At 47.1% G+C, this 16574-nt stretch overlaps 1 protein-coding gene across 3 annotated transcripts in view; it reads right to left on the bottom strand.

Annotated features, from left to right (window-relative positions):
* Positions 1 to 16574, bottom strand: part of RPTOR (regulatory associated protein of MTOR complex 1) — a 295359-nt gene that overhangs the window by 32578 nt on the left and 246207 nt on the right. For all 3 annotated transcript variants that reach the window (XM_077253329.1, XM_077253327.1, XM_077253328.1), the window contains exons 8-11: positions 5547 to 5647; positions 4021 to 4165; positions 423 to 498; positions 232 to 333 (exon numbers count right to left, since the gene is read on the bottom strand). In XM_077253329.1, the coding sequence (XP_077109444.1) occupies positions 232 to 333; positions 423 to 498; positions 4021 to 4165; positions 5547 to 5647 (424 nt within the window). The remainder of the gene's footprint in view (positions 1 to 231; positions 334 to 422; positions 499 to 4020; positions 4166 to 5546; positions 5648 to 16574) is intronic.

Raw genomic sequence — 16574 nt, 5'->3', positions numbered from 1 at the left:
CAATCCTGATCACAATGATTATGAACAACAGATTTCATGGTATTCAATAATCTGCAGTGTCTGATAATCTAGAAGGGAATGGCAGAGAGTGGGGAGAGCCAATTCCTGCAGGATCACTGAGTGATCTTTTTCCACGACTGTGCTCATTTGCTGACTGCTGAATAATCTGGAACATCAGATTATCTAAGTCCCACAAATGCCGGATTATTGGAATGATTATGTGTTCCTCACCTGAAGTACGATGGGCAGCTGCTCCGGAGGATTCCTGTTCTCCACCCCCATAGTCAACCAGACCTGAAACGCCGTCAGCTGCTCGGCAAAGAAAGGGCTGTGCTGTAAGATAAGAGCAGGAGATGTCAGGAGCGTTATTACGGAGGGGCGCTACAAGTACACGCCACCCCACCGGTGTATGGTTCACTTACGCGGAATGCAGTGTCCTCCTCAATGATAGTGGGTAACTGGGAAAGACAGATGTCAACAGCGAGGTCCCATGCCTGCCTGCGGGGCAGAAACAACAGGGGAGAACTAAGATGGTGCAGAGGGGGACACTACAGAATTATACGAATCTGCAGCAGCCCCCTCTCCCCATCCATCAGTAACTGCCTCAAATATGATGAAAAATTAACGCATGTTAACTGCACTCGTCTCATGGGGGTGCCTTGTTCAGGACGCTTCCCAAAAACTCAGTGCTGAGCCCATATTTTGCAGAGTTGTGGACGGCAACGGACTTCGCAATCCCCCCCCCCCCTTCCTAAAAAAACCCCCTCAGAACTTGTACAATCTCAAGGGTCCCTTGATATAGGCGGATCACAAGTGATCAGCTTATTAACAATCAGCAGCAATCAGTGGGAAAATCTAGCAATAAGTGATCGCATTTCGTGCAGTACCGCTGGTGGTGAAAAAGCATTGCACAATGTCCATCATGGGTGGTCTGTGTAATGCAGGACAGGTCCTCCAGAGCAAGAGACGTTCTTCTTAACCTTTCTCTGCCCTAGCCAATAGGGGGCATGAAAATAGGTTTTCTAAGATAGACAAGCCCTTTACGCACCAACCAAATACATGCTGGCTGCTGTCGATCAATAGGTGTGGCGGCCAGTGGGTGACTTAGCTTTCCAGTGTTCTTCAGATGTCAATCTCTACAAGGATCCCAACAATTTTGCTTGTGCTCACCCTTGCAAAAAGTCCACCCCCCCTATTGGAGCTTGTCATAAGCAATCTCAGATCAGAGCAGCCATGTCAGGCTCTATCCCCTCCAGCCCCACATGGGGTGCAAAAAAAGAGGGAGGTTTAAGATGGACAGAGACCACTTCTTCAACCCAAAGGGTTAATGATGCCCCTCTAGGAAGCTGCACTATTTAATAACCATGAAGACGACAAATCAATATAATATGTCCGACTGGCCGGCGTGATCTTTTTATAGTTCAGTTATTAACATATGACTTTGATTTACTTCTTTGTGTTGCTGGTGCTGGGAAAAGATGAAAAATATCATCAGATTCCTCCGCAGGAGAGAGACTACTGTAGTGCGGCACAGCGGATTACCAATAATGGGGGTTGTGCTGGTCCTAGACCTTCAGTGGTCGCCAGCTTATGAAGTTATACTCTTGTGCCACACCACATTTGCTCCTGTGAAAGCTGGATGACAACCATTACCATTTATATTAAGGTGTCAGATGAAGCTGGGTGACCACCCCGCTAAAGGGGATACTACCACCAATAACATTAATCACTGATTCACCGGAAACATGACTAATATATGTTCTGAGGTGGTCCGGCCACTGAGACCCCCGATTGTGGCAAGAACAGGGGACTAAAAACCTCTTGGGTGAGCAGTGTGTGACCACTGCCCCCATACATTATCTATGAGAGTAGTGGTCACGAATGTGCAGTAAACAGAGTGGTGGTGGCTAAGCAAGTGCACTACTACTCCCATAATACGGACTAGAGTGCTTGTTAAGCATGTGCACTAGTGATGAGCGAGTATACTCGTTGCTCGTGTGTCCTCTGAGTATTTGTTAGTGTTCAGAGATTTAGTTTTCATCCCCGCAGCTGAATAATTTACAGCTACTAGCCAGCTTGATTACATGTGGGGATTCCTTAGCAACCAGGCAACCCTCACATGTACTCAGTCTGGCTAATAGCTGTAAATCATTCAGCTGAGGCGATGAAAACGTAATCTCCGAACACTAACAAATACTCGGAGGTCACCCAAGCGTGCTCAGGAAAACCCGAGCAACGAGTACACTTGCTCATCACTAATGTGCACTACTACTCCCATAATACTGACTAGAGTAATTGTTAAGCATGTGCATTATTGCGCTCATTTAAGTAAATTAATTGGTGGTTAAGCATGCGCACTTCAGCTTCCATAGAAATGAATAGTGGTGGTTATGAATGCTCGCTACTGATCTTGTAGAAGTGAATAAACTTGTGGCTAAGCCTGCGCACTACTGCTCCTACAGAAGTGAATATAATAGTGGTTTAGTGGTTAAGCATGCACACTACTACTCCTATGGAAGTAAATAAAGATGTGGTTAAGCATGAGCCCTACTGCTCCCACAGAAATGAATAGAGTGGAGGTTAAGCATGTGTACTATTGATCCTATAGAAGTTAATGGCGTGATAGTGGCACATGTGCATAAGCATCCTATAAAAGTGAATAAAGTAATGGTTAAGCATGTGCACTACTGTTCCCATAGAAATGAATAGAGAAGTAGTTGAGCATGTGTACTATCACAAAGACCCTCATTCTCAGGATCAATATCATGCTCTCATAGAAATGAACAGCGTGGAGATTTAGCATGCGCACTACGGCCTATAGAAGTGAAGAGTAGAGTTTAACCATGAGTATCACTGCTTCCATAGAAGTGAATGGAGGGGTAGTTGCGCATGTGTGCTACCATCACATTCACATTGGACAATGTACCCTCATTCTTTGGATCAGTAACTTGCTCCCATAAAAGTGGTGAATAAGCATGTGCACTACTGCTCCCATACAAAGGAAGAGTGGCTGGTTAAGCATGCGCATTACTGCTCCCAAAAAGAGGAACGGAGGGGTAATTGTATATGTGCCCTACTGCTAGATTCACATTGTTCGGACATTGTTTAGGATCCTCGTCCTCGAGATCAGTAAGGGGTCCAGCGGTCATTTGTCATCATGGGACAAACCCTTTAGTGGCCTTGTGAGTGGTCACCTAGCTTTTTCATCAACAAATAAAAATCAGGAGAACTGTGAAAAAAATCAATAATATTCTCCTCTCCCCTCTGTACCAGTCTGTCCTCGTAAATTTGTGTACTGTAAATGATATCTATAACCCTGTATGCAACCCCTTTCTCATGTACAGCACCATATATAAATAAATAATAATAATAATAATTTGGAAATGAATATGGGGTCATACTGACGGTGACACGTCTTTCCTGCCCCAGTCTACCACCACTGACTAGCACTGCTGCAGAATAGCACACACGTTACTGTCGTATTGCCCCATGAAATCCTCTGCACTGCTGGGAGTATTCTGTCGGGTTATTTCCATGCAACGTAGTCAGGCAGCCTGGCTCTGCTACATCCATAACTTACATAATTCAATGCATAATCAGCTTTGCTGCAGTCAGTTTTATTACTTCGGCGACCACAGAGTACAAGCGGCTCTGCTGCTGGGAGTGCCCCCATACACAAGGGGAACACTGTCCTGCCGTATGATCGGCTCAGCTATTTAGGTCACTGTACGCGCTCCAACAAGTCAAGGTCACAGCGCTGAGCTCTGGAGGACAGTGAGTGACAGCGGATTGCGTTTCTCTTGGCTAGATTAAAGGTAAATCTCCTTTTAAGACTTCTAAGAAAAAATGATCAAAAATCAATGGAGCCGCGTCCAACTGATTGTAATCTCCAACCAGAGGAAGAGGATACTCTCCGCTGAGATGCCCCCAAAATCATTGTCAGGCCTGACACAGTGAGATCGTGTTCCTGGCTATGATAGGAGGCGCCATTCACAGCTCGGCTATGCACAGCGGACTTACCACATGGCGTGCATGTACGTAGGGGGCAACCTGGGGCTGCTCACCGGGGTGCAGTTATACGACCTCATTATCCTCTCTGCCAACAGAAAGTTGCGGAACAGGCTCGCCACCAGGAGGTCTTGTCGGAATAACTTCTGGAACAAGTCTGGGAACACAAAATGATATCATCATATGTCTGCACCCAACATGTGAAAAGTGAGCGCAGCTCTGGAGTATAATACAGGATATAACTCAGGATCATTACAGGATAAGTAATGTATGTACACAGTGACTTCACCAGCAGAATAGTGAGTGCAGCTCTGGAATATAATACAGGATGTAACTCAGGATCAGTACAGGATAATTAATGTAATGTATGTACACAGTGACTCCACCACCAGAATAGTGAGCGCAGCTCTGGAGTATAATACAGGATGTAACTCAGGATCAGTAATGTATGTACACAGTGACTCCACCAGCAGCATAGTGAGCGCAGCTCTGGAGTATAATACAGGATGTAACTCAGGATCAGTAATGTATGTACACAGTGACTGCACCAGCAGCATAGTGAGTGCAGCTCTGGAGTATAATACAGGATGTAACTCAGGATCAGTACAGGATAAGTAATGTATGTACACAGTGACTGCACCAGCAGAATAGTGAGTGCAGCTCTGGAATATAATACAGGATGTAACTCAGGATCAGTACAGGATAATTAATGTAATGTATGTACACAGTGACTCCACCACCAGAATAGTGAGCGCAGCTCTGGAGTATAATACAGGATGTAACTCAGGATCAGTAATGTATGTACACAGTGACTGCACCAGCAGCATAGTGAGTGCAGCTCTGGAATATAATACAGGATGTAACTCAGGATCAGTACAGGATAATTAATGTAATGTATGTACACAGTGACTGCACCAGCAGAATAGTGAGTGCAGCTGTGGAGTATAATACAGGATGTAACTCAGGATCAGTATAGGATAAGTAATGTAATGTATGTACACAGTGACTGCACCAGCAGAATAGTGAGTGCAGCTGTGGAGTATAATACAGGATGTAACTCAGGATCATTATTGTATGTACACAGTGAGTCTACCAGCAGAACAGTTAGTAAAATACAGGAGGTAACTTAAAGTAAAGGAAAAGTAATTGAATAAAAATATAAATGTATTTAAAATGTATGCTATAATATAGTCTTTTTTTTCTTTACTATTAGTCCTTTACCTTGTGTTTTATTTTTGAAGAGCTATATATTTTTCCAAGAAGATTAATGGGTAAAGCTTTATGGAGATGCAGTGTAGGCATTTGCCCGCTGCTGGACATGCGACACGTGCTCAGTGGCCCTAATGGAGCACATCGCTGCATGGCAGGGGTGAGTGGCAGAGTGATGGGATTGTGGAGATAAGCCTGCGTGCCCTTGAACAGCACAGAGTGCATTAGGAGCGAGCCACATGTCAGATGCAGATCTGTGCGGCTCAGTCTCCCTGGAATAACCGGGGGTGCACACAGGCAGCCGGGTCTGCGTCAGCAGGATGACATACCTCGTGGCAGCACGTTCCATGCTATAGTGTCAGTAATTGCTGTGAAGATCCAGTTCAGTTCCCCAAGTGGTGTCCTCCTGTCATTCAAGCGGCCAGGGATCCTGCAGAAGTCAAGAATGAGATGTAAATGTAGCAGGGAAATAATATACAGCAATCTGCCTGAGGGATAATTAGAATGTTCGCAGCACTGCAGAGTATTTCAGACAACAGAGTGCTCTAAAACTAGAATTTTTTTTTCTATTTCTAATGACTAGTTAATTTAAGTACGTTTGAAGAGGACGGCTTGCATCTTCGTGTGAACAGAAAATCACTGCTCACCGCAGCGCAGAGTATTTCAGAAAATGGGACAAAGTGAAGCAGGATGATTTGGTTTTTCCACTTTAGCCATCCCAAATTGTGCTCTGAAAATCACAAAGTGTCCTTGTGCTGAAATGGTCAGCGATCAGCGGTGATCTGCGGGAAAACCTCGTTCATTTATTTACTGCAGTGCCACTACAGGAGAAATGAAGTATTACACCTGGGGGGCTCTTTAAAAGACATGGCACCGATAAAAATCAATACATTTTCACAGATTTCAATGGATGCTGGTGGACCACCAGAGGGGGCAGCTGCACTTACTGCTGGCCCTTAACAATTTAAAGGGGTTGTCAGAAGATGAAATCTCTTTAAGTCATGCCCCGATACATTCTTAGTCGCTGCGGTTAGAGAAAAGTGCAGTAGGATCCAAAGCCTGTAGTACGTGCAGCGGGGGCTTCAGCTCTGATCCCCCGTATGTCCTACTAACCTCACCACATGATTGGATACACGGATAATTTCATGTTTCCCTGCGCTTACTGAATAATACCGACAACATCTGGACAAGGCTGGGACAATCCGCACCTCCGCCATATGTGTGCATTAATCTCATCATTGCGGTGGGGTCTCAGCAGCCTGTAGGTGGCAGTACATTGCCAGCTCTCATCATCCATCTACATCTAGTACAGCAGATTTCCCTGCCTGGACTACTACTCTGGATCATGATCATACCGCTCATATTGGTCTCAGCCTCATTACTATCACACACACTATAAGGAAACAAGTAATGGGACACTAAACTTTACACCATCAGGGACTCCTCCGACCTCCCACTCTGTATCTACAGCCATTAATATGGCGTTGGCCCCCGCAACGGATGTGTGAGGTCAGGCACTGATCTTGGGGAGAAGCCAGGCTCACAATGTCCAATCTAGCTCCTCCCAAAACTGTTGGATGGGGTCCGGGCTCTGTGTGGCCGGTCATCATTTTCCCACCAAAGTCTCCTAACAATGTCTGTATGACCAAAGGTTCACTGGGCACAGTCACAGGGTACAGAAATGGGTCTTCTACAAACTGTTCCCACAAAGATGGAAGCTGCAAATCTCCACAAAGAGTTGTGCTAAAGTAAACATTTCCATTGACAAACTAAAAAGCTGAAGCTGAGCTCTGAAAAAAATCCCATAGCATTATCCTAATCCACCAAACTGTGCAGGGGGAACAATGCAGTCAGGGGGATAACGTCCTCTTGGCATTCACCAAACACAGACTTGTCCATCAGATGCCAGAAGTAGGAGTGTGAACCATCACTGCACAGAACATGTGTCCTCCAGAGTACAATGGAGGCAGCATACACCATTCCATCTGACGCTCGGCATTGTGCTTGGTGATGTAAGGCTGCTTGCAGTTGCTCCGCCTTGAAGCTCCCAGCCGGGGCACAGTGTTTGTGCTGATAATATACCAGAGGAGGTCTGGTCTCTGCAAATATGGAGTCAGCAGAGAATTGGTGACTTTTCTGTGCTCTGCTCCTCAGCACTCGGTGACCCCACTCTGTAACGTTACGGGGTTTCCACTTCGTGGCTGAGTTGCTGCGGTTCCTTCCATTTCTCAGTAATATCACTCACAGATGATGGGGGAAGATGGCAGATGTTAGAAATGTGATGAAGGACTTGTTACCCCGGTGGCTATAACAGGACTGCATTGGTATCAGTGAGCTCTTTACCACCAACCATTCAATCACATGTTAAAGGCAGGTGGCATAGCGGGGGCCGAAGGTATACACCAGGGGGATGAGGCGAGGAGCCAGATGTTATACATCAGCAGGGGGCGAGGGGGTCTGATGTTATATATCAGCAGGGGGCGAGGGGGTCTGATGTTATATATCAGCAGGGGGCGAGGGGGTCTGATGTTATATATCAGCAGGGGGCGAGGGGGTCTGATGTTATATATCAGCAGGGGGCGAGGGGGTCTGAAGTTATATATCAGCAGGGGGCGAGGGGGTCTGATGTTATATATCAGCAGGGGGCGAGGGGGTCTGATGTTATATATCAGCAGGGGGCGAGGGGGTCTGATGTTATATATCAGCAGGGGGCGAGGGGGTCTGATGTTATATATCAGCAGGGGGCGAGGGGGTCTGATGTTATATATCAGCAGGGGGCGAGGGGGTCTGATGTTATATTCCGGGGCAAAGGGACTGGGTGAAAAACCTGAATTCATTAAGACGTGTCCTGATACTTTTCTCCATATACTTATATTAGGTTGGTGGAGGTCTGACTTCTGACACCCCCACTAATCTACTGGTTGAAGGCGCAGTGACCTCCATTTTTTACGGGCAGTGTTAGGTATTACAGCGGTAGATAATGGGACTGAGCTGAAAAACTAGGTACAGCCATTAGTAAATGTCCGGAACTCTTCCTTCCTTCCTTCCTTCCTTCAGGCAATTGGTGGGGTCCTCAGAGTGGTTCTAATAACATCATCATGGCGGAGTAAATTGAGGCTCCTAGACCCCATTGCAAAATCTGCAGCAGAGTTCCCCCCACCTCTGTACCCCCAATAATAATGACACATACATGGCTAATATGAGGCTATACCGAACAGCACCCACTAATAACACAGACTCCCAATAACTATAACACTGGTCTTGACCACCAGCTCATCCTCTCATTGACTGCCCTAAAGGGACCTGCTTTACGCAGAAATACACTCAATTAGTCACATTAGCCTTTTGAGTGCAACCTGAACTCCTGGAAACTGAGCTCGGTTGTGTAGGAAGGAGAATGGCCGACATCTGAGGAGCGCCCCCCCAATCCTTCTATTGCCAATCATCTCGTCTGACCTACTCACACAAACCCATTTTCAGACCACTTCCAGCGTGCCTGACCCCGAAGCCCCCAGCTGTTAATACCCCAGCCCCTAATAACCGAGTAATCAAGTCCCATTGTGGGCAGCCTATTACTATTCACCTATGAGCGCTTGCAGACTCGCCATCCTCTCACCCCACGCCTTTTCCTTCTGAAGAGGTTAAGTGTCGGCTACGGGCAATTTCCTTGTCGCGTTTGCAGCCTAATTACTGAAACAAACTGCTTTCCGTGCTCTAGAAGTCATCCGAGATGGTGAATTAAGGATCCCCAGTGCCCGGGCAGCGGCGTGGGTGGAGTGGGATTTTGTTAATTGATATTGGAGACACGTGCCGGGGAAAACAATGGCTGTTTAATAAGGTTGGGGGGATTTTCCTGAACAGTGTGCGATTTACCCTGCAGATTGCAGGGAAACTGATCTAGCCGTCGCTCTAGCCAGTCATCTCCCAGCGCTGCTACAAAGATTTATTAACCCACAGCTCGGTGATGGGAACACGCTGAACTATTGGACTCGGGGATGCATTAACTCCCGCCGGCGTGTCAGGTGAAGGCTGCAATGTGATGAACATCACCGCTTATTAAAGAGAGACATGGTGATTAACCCCTCATAAACTGAATGTATATCAAGGGCTTGAACTGCAGAAAGTTTATACATTTGTGTGAAAAAGTGTTTGCCCCTTCCTGATTTCCTATTCTTGAGAATGTTTGTCACACAAATGTTTTAGATCACCAAACAAATATAAATATTAGACAAAGAAAACACAAGTAAATGCAAAATGGAGTTTTTAAAGGAGGCTCTTTATTATTAAGGGAAATAGAAATCCAAACCTACAGGATCCTGTGTGAAAAAGTGATTGCACCCTAAACTTAATAACTGGTTGGCCCACTCTTAGAAGCAAGAACTGCAATCAAGCGTGTGCCGTAACTGGCAATGAGTCTTTTACAACGCTCTGGAGGAATTTTGGCACACTCATCTTTGCAGATTTGTTGTAATTCAGCCACAATGGAGGGTTTCCCAGCATGATCCGCCTTTTTAAGGTCATGATACAGCATCTAAATCGGAATAAGGTCAGGACTTTGACTAGGCCACTCCAAAGTCTTGTTTTTCTTAAGCCATTCAGAGGTGCACTTGCTGGTGTGTTTTGGATCATTGTCATGCTACATAACCCAAGTGCGCTTCAGCTTCAGGTCACGAACACATGGCCGGACATTCGCCTTCAGGATTTTGTGGTAGACTGCAGAATTCATGGTACAATTTACCACCGCAAGTCTCCAAGGTCCTGAAGCCGCAAAACAGCTCTATCACACTAGCACCATGTTTTACTGTTTGTATTATTTTCCTTTTCTGAAAAGCTATGTTATTTCTACAACATATATAATGGGACATACACCTTCCAAAAAGTTCAACTTTTGTTTCGATAGTCTACAGAGTATTCTGCTAAAAGTCTTGGGTATCATCAAGATGTTTTCTGGCAAAACTAAGACAAGCCTTTATGTTCTTATTGCTCAGCAGTGGTTTTCGTCTTAGAATTCTGCCATGCAGGCCATTTTTGCCCAATCTCTTTCTTATGGTGGAGTCATGAACAATGACTTTAAACTGAGGCAAGTGAGGCCTGCAGTTCTTCGGATGTTGCTGTGGGGTCTTTTGTGACCTCTTGGATGAGTCGTCGTTGCGCTCTTGGGGTAATTTTGGTCGGCCAGCCACTCCTGGGAAGGTTCACCACTGTTCCATGTTTTTGCCATTTGTGGATAATTGCTCTCCCAGTGGTTCGCTGGAGTCCCAAAGCTTTAGGAATGGCTTTATAACCTTTTCCAGACAGATAGATCTCAATTACTTTGTTTCTCATTTGTTCCAGAATTTCTTTAGATCGTGGCGTGATGTCTAACTTTTGAGGAACTTTTGCTCTACTTCACTGTCAGGCAGATGCCATTTAAGTGTTTTCTTGATTGAGAACAAGTGTGGCAGTAATCAGGCTTGGGTGTGGCTAGGGAATTTCAATTCAACTTATCACAATTTGTTTAGGTTTTAAGGGGGGTGTCACTTTTTCAGATGGCCCTGTAGGTTTGGATTTCTTTTTCCCTTAATAATAAAGACCTTCATTTAAAAACTGCATTTTGTGTTTACGTGTGTTATCCTTGCTTAGTATTTAAATTTTTTTGGTGATCTAAAAAATTTAAGTGTGACAAATATGCAAAAGAATAGGAAATCAGGAAGGGGACAAACACTCTTTCACACTAATATATAAAAAAGAGCAGCAGAGTTTAGGCCAGAGATTAGGAGCTATACAGATGTTCCCATTAATGTCATCCTTCTGGCTGGCAGATCTTGAACGACAGCCGCCGTCTCACTCTCTCCGCTGCTCGTGGTCTTGTGTAATCAGTAACAATAGCATGTGCGGAGATCGGCAGGTGGAATAATGCAGTTGCTGACATGAGTTGTGCAGTGACGTGGGCTGCACTGGGGAGATAACCCAAATAAATATACAGGTGACGTTCAGTAAATGTCAGGGCAAGAAATCTCGTAGCAGAGAGAGGATCATTGTGTATAGGAACAAAGAATTCGACAATCAGGACATGGTCTGTACATAATTCCAGTAATCTACATTGGGCAGCGGGTGAGAGGCAAATATAAAGAAATGTGAGTGTGGTGTGCACACAAGCCGAAGAGAGAACAATTTAGAGTGAAGAAAAAGGAACGTCAACAAGGGAGAAACAGAGAGAGCTAGCAACTGAGAGAGAAGTGAGTACATCCTCATAGAAGAAAGCAACCTTTAACAGAGAGCACAACCAACAGAAAAGTGAGAAGCAAAAAAACCAAATAAAAAAAAACCGAGAGCACTGTTGATAGAGGCCAGAGCGACCGTCAGTCGACGAGGCCAAGAGCGACCGTCAGTCGACGAGGCCAAGAGCGACCGTCAGTCGACGAGGCCAAGAGCGACCGTCAGTCGACGAGGCCAAGAGCGACCGTCAGTCGACGAGGCCAAGAGCGACCGTCAGTCGACAGAGCCAAGAGCGACCGTCAGTCGACAGAGCCAAGAGCGACCGTCAGTCGACAGAGCCAAGAGCGACCGTCAGTCGACAGAGCCAAGAGCGGCCGTCAGTCGACAGAGCCAAGAGCGGCCGTCAGTCGACAGAGCCAAGAGCGGCCGTCAGTCGACAGAGCCAAGAGCGGCCGTCAGTCGACAGAGCCAAGAGCGGCCGTCAGTCGACAGAGCCAAGAGCGGCCGTCAGTCGACAGAGCCAAGAGCGGCCATCAGTCGACAGAGCCCAGAGTGGCCATCAGTCGACCTGCGCCCAATAAACAGTCAAATGTTGGCCAAACCAGTCAATATTGGTGGGTTCGGATTACATTGGTCTAATGTTTATTGGGGGCATTAAGTTCAAAAGGTAAATAGTCAAAGAATGAGTGTAAAGGAGAATGTAATCAAGGGCAACCGAGAGCAAAAGAGAGAGCGACTGAAAAAGTAGCCATTACAGAGCGAGAACAAACAATTTCAAGAAGGCTAGCGCAACCAAGAGAGAAAGCAATCAATCGAGGGAGAGCGAGAGTGCATTGTCGGCAAAGAACAACAAAGGAGAGAGGAGAAAGCAAAATCAACACAGCAATCTTGAAGAAAAGATATATTGTCAGCAAAAAAAGAGAAATAGCCCCCGAGAGAATGTGTGCAATCTGAACAGAGAGAAACACAGTTGTCTTGTCACAGAGTGCGCACTCCCGATACAAAGAGCGCATCATCGATATAAAGAATTCTTGACATGGAGAAATCTCCGCAGGCTGATCCCAGACGACAGATAAATCACCCAGATTCCCAGAGACTGCTAAGAGAAGGTGCCCAGAGATGTAAGGGTAAGATCTTCCAATTTCAGAAACATTGGCTGAGCGTCACAACTCCTACCCTTGGCAAAGTCTCTGAATTTCAATATGCCCAATCTTTTGTTCTTACGGAAGATAGGAATCCAACAGATAACTGGAAGCGGCTCATTCGCTCACTGCCATTGAGAACAAGCTCACGTTCAGCTGGGCCGAACGTTGGTAGACAATTCAAGAGTTTCACTGCAATACAATAAACAGCCACTGCTCAGATGTGGCGCTATTTCTTAGTTTCTCATTTTGGATATCCCACTTAAATGTCCTGAGCAGTTCTGCAATGAACGAGCCCAATTAGCGCTAACAAAGCGAATACTGTTAAAACCTGGGTAGGCCATAAGATGTGTAAGAGGAGAACGTCGCAATGTAAAAGGTCGATATGACTAGAGCTATGTGCGGAGCGTCTCATCCGTGACACCGATAATAGAACTTAATATAATGATCTCATTTGAGGTCATAAATATTCAAAACATTCTTTTGAATAAAAGTCATTGTATGTCTCCGAGAAGCTAATTAACTCTGGAGCAAGGGGCCAGCAAAAAGAGGAGGACGGGAACGGCGGAAAGCTACTGATAAAATGAGGAGCCGGGAAAAATATCTATTGTGGAGACTGGAAGAAAACCACAAATCTAGGAAATATGGAATAACCCCTTGATCCTGGTACTGCAATCCCAATACCCAGGAATTGTGCAGTTAGAAAAACATGGCGGCTTTATTCCCGAAACAGTGCCATACCTATTAACAGGCTGTATTTGGCATTACAGATCAGCTCTATTGAAGTGACTAGAATAAAGCTGCAATACCACACACAACCTGAGGACCAGTGTGGTGCCATTTCGGTAAAAAAAATTCAAATCAGAAAAGCAATAGGCCAAATGAAACTATTCACCATTAAGATATTATGTATGTGCCCTTGGACTTCTGATCAAGTCATACGTTATATCTCCATATATGGTCCACACACTTTACGTGTCACCTTGTACTCAGCCATTGTGACCTTCAGTCTGAGTTAACCCAACTAGATTCATTGGGACTAAGTCAGAAAGGCTGATTAATGGGAAAGGCTGCTCCTGGACGCCTCCGTCTTTGTGATCAATACGCAGCCCCATAAGTAGAGCGGGGCATGTAATGACAATCCATTTACTGCCTACAAATATATATAGTGTCATGTTTATTGTGTTACCAATGCTGCGACCTCCATGTCAAGGACAGGTAACCATAATTTTTTTCTTTAATCAAATATTTTTATTATTAAAATTCTTTCTTTTGTAACACAATAGTAGAAAACAGCTCAACCATGAAAGGGACCCAGTCTCTCTATCCCCCCCACAACATGTCACCCTTTTAAACATAATAATTTGAGATAAATATTTCACAGTTCTGTCCACAGCAGTATAGAAGTCTTATAACCACTATCATAACAATATTAATGGGGAATCTAGAACTGCTGCCCAATGTGGAATAAAACATCTATCATGTCTTTAAATTGAATCTATACATACATCAAAACAGACCTAGTCAAAATTTTTGCAGTTCTCTGGATGCTAGGCAGGAGCGGTCAATCCATAAAACCCATATTTTTTTTCAAATTTAGCAATGGTCTTCCTTTTCAAATATATGCTTGGTTCCAGATTTAATAACAAATTAACTTTATTTATAAATTCCGTTACTGTGGGTGCCTGCTCTGATAACCAATGTTGGGCTATCGGTTTAGGTAGCTTAATCTTGAGGACCACCTTCACGAGGTCATTAACACCATGATGCACTTGCCACATTCACTTTAAGTTATACTACTACTCCCAAAGGAGAGAAGCAGGAAACTCGCCAAGAAATGGATCTACCAGAGTATTCAGCCCTGCTTGGTCACAACAGTGTTAGACAGAGATTTTCTGGAGACTACTACTCTCCACACCGGAAGTGAGAGCACAAGAACAAGCAAGCAAGAAGGGGGAGGTGGAGTACGAGCAAGCGGCATGAGGGAAAGAACAAGCAAGCAAGCAGAGGGAAATGGAGGACGAGCAAGCAGCGTGAGCGAAAGAACAAGCAAGCAAGCAAGCAGGGGGAAATGGAGGACGAGCAAGCGGCGTGAGCGAAAGAACAAGCAAGCAGGGGGAAATGGAGGGTGAGCAAGCGTCGTGAGGGGCGAGAGCACAAGAATAAGCAAGCAGGGGGAAATGGAGAGTGAACAAGCCGGGGGTGGACTTGGCGCGAGGGCAAACAAGCCGAGAGGGGTGCGGGGTGGACTTGGCGCAAGGACGAACAAGCCAAGAGTAGTGGGGGGGGGGGGGTGGACTGGGCGCGAGGGCGAACAAGCCGAGATGGGTGTGTGGGAAGGGTGGACTGGGCGCGAGGGCGAACAAGCAAAGAGGGGGACTGAGCGCGAGGGCGAACAAGCTGAGGGGGAGAGGAGGGGGGAATGAGCGCGAGGGCGAACAAGCCAAGGGGGAGAGGAGGGGAGGACTGAGCGTGAAGGCGAACAAGCCAGGGGGGAGAAGAGGGGGGGACTGAGCGCGAGGGTGAACAAGCCAAGGGGGAGAGGAGGGGGGACTGAGCGCGAGGGTGAACAAACCAAGGGGGAGAGGAGGGGGGACTGAGCGCGAGGGTGAACAAGCCAAGGGGTAGAGGAGGGGGAACTGAGCGCGAGGGTGAACGAGCCGACAGGGAGAGGAGGGGGGACTGAGCGCAAGGGCGAATGAGCCGAGGGGGAGAGGAGGAGGGACTGAGCGCAAGGGCGAATGAGCCGAGGGGGAGAGGAGGGGGGACTGAGTGTGAGGGCGAATGAGCCTAGGGGGATAGGAGGGGGGAACTAAGCGCGAGGGCGAATGAGCCAAGGGGGAGAGGAGGGGGACTGAGCGCGAGGGCGAATGAGCCAAGGGGGAGAGGAGGGGGGGGGGGGGAATTGAGCGTGAGGTCGAACAAGCCAAGGGGGAGAGGATGGGGGGTATAAGCACGTGGGTGAACAAGCCAAGGGGGAGAGGAGGGGGGGGGACTGGGCGTGAGGGCGAACAAGCCGAGATGGGTGTGTGGGAAGGGTGGACTGGGTGCGAGGGCGAACAAGCCAAGAGGGGGACTGAGCGCGAGGGTGAACAAGCTGAGGGGGAGAGGAGGGGGGGACTGAGCGCAAGGGCGAATGAGCCAAGGGGGAGAGGAGGGGGGACTGAGCGTGAGGACGAATGAGCCAAGGAGGAGAGGAGGGGGACTGAGCACGAGGGCGAACAAGCCAAGGGGGAGAGGAAGGGGGGACTGAGCGCGAGGGCGAAAAAGCCAAGGGGGAGAGGAGGGGGGACTGAGCGTGAGGGCAAACAAGCCAAGAGGAGTGGGGGGTGGACTTGGCACGGGGACGAACAAGCTGAGAGGAGTGGGTCGGTGGACTGGGGCGAGATGGGTGTGTGTGTGTTAGGGGGGGTGGACTGGACGCGAGGGCGAACAAGCCGAGAGGGGGTGTGAGGGTGACTGAGCGCGAAGGCAAACAAGCCAAGGGGTAGAGGAGGGGGGGACTGAGTGCGAGGGTGAACAAGCCGAGGGGCAGAGGAGGGGTGGACTAAGCATGAGGGTGAACAAGCTGATGGGCAGAGGAGGGGTGGACTAAGCATGAGGGTGATCAAGCTGAGGGGCAGAGGAGGGGGGGAATGAGCAAGAGGGTGAACAAGCTGGTGTTTGAGGTGTGGCGGACCAAGAGTGCGGGCCAGCGGGGCGGAGCAAGAGCAAGCGGGGCGGACAAAGGGTGAACAGTCAAAAACGCAAGTAAAAGAAAAAGCTAGTAAAAGAGTAAGCAAGAGAGCAACCTGCAAGACACACTATAATGCTGGGAGTGTGTGCAAAGCAATTAAAAGAGGAGGTGGGGGTAGAGGTCCCAATTAATTGCCTTAAGTTAAAGGGGTCCTTTCCAATTCTTTTACAACTGTTAATGAGGATTAGGCTACATACACACATCCACGTGAGTGTTCTCGACTAACAGACATGGACCGATATTTTGCAGGTGTCATCCTAGTCGCTTCTATGGATCTACTC

The sequence above is a fragment of the Ranitomeya variabilis genome, chromosome 4, assembly GCF_051348905.1.
Source record: "Ranitomeya variabilis isolate aRanVar5 chromosome 4, aRanVar5.hap1, whole genome shotgun sequence".
Lineage (NCBI taxonomy): Eukaryota > Metazoa > Chordata > Amphibia > Anura > Dendrobatidae > Ranitomeya > Ranitomeya variabilis.
The sequence above is the reverse complement of the archived record's forward strand: the minus strand, read 5'-3'. Positions and strand labels throughout refer to the sequence as shown.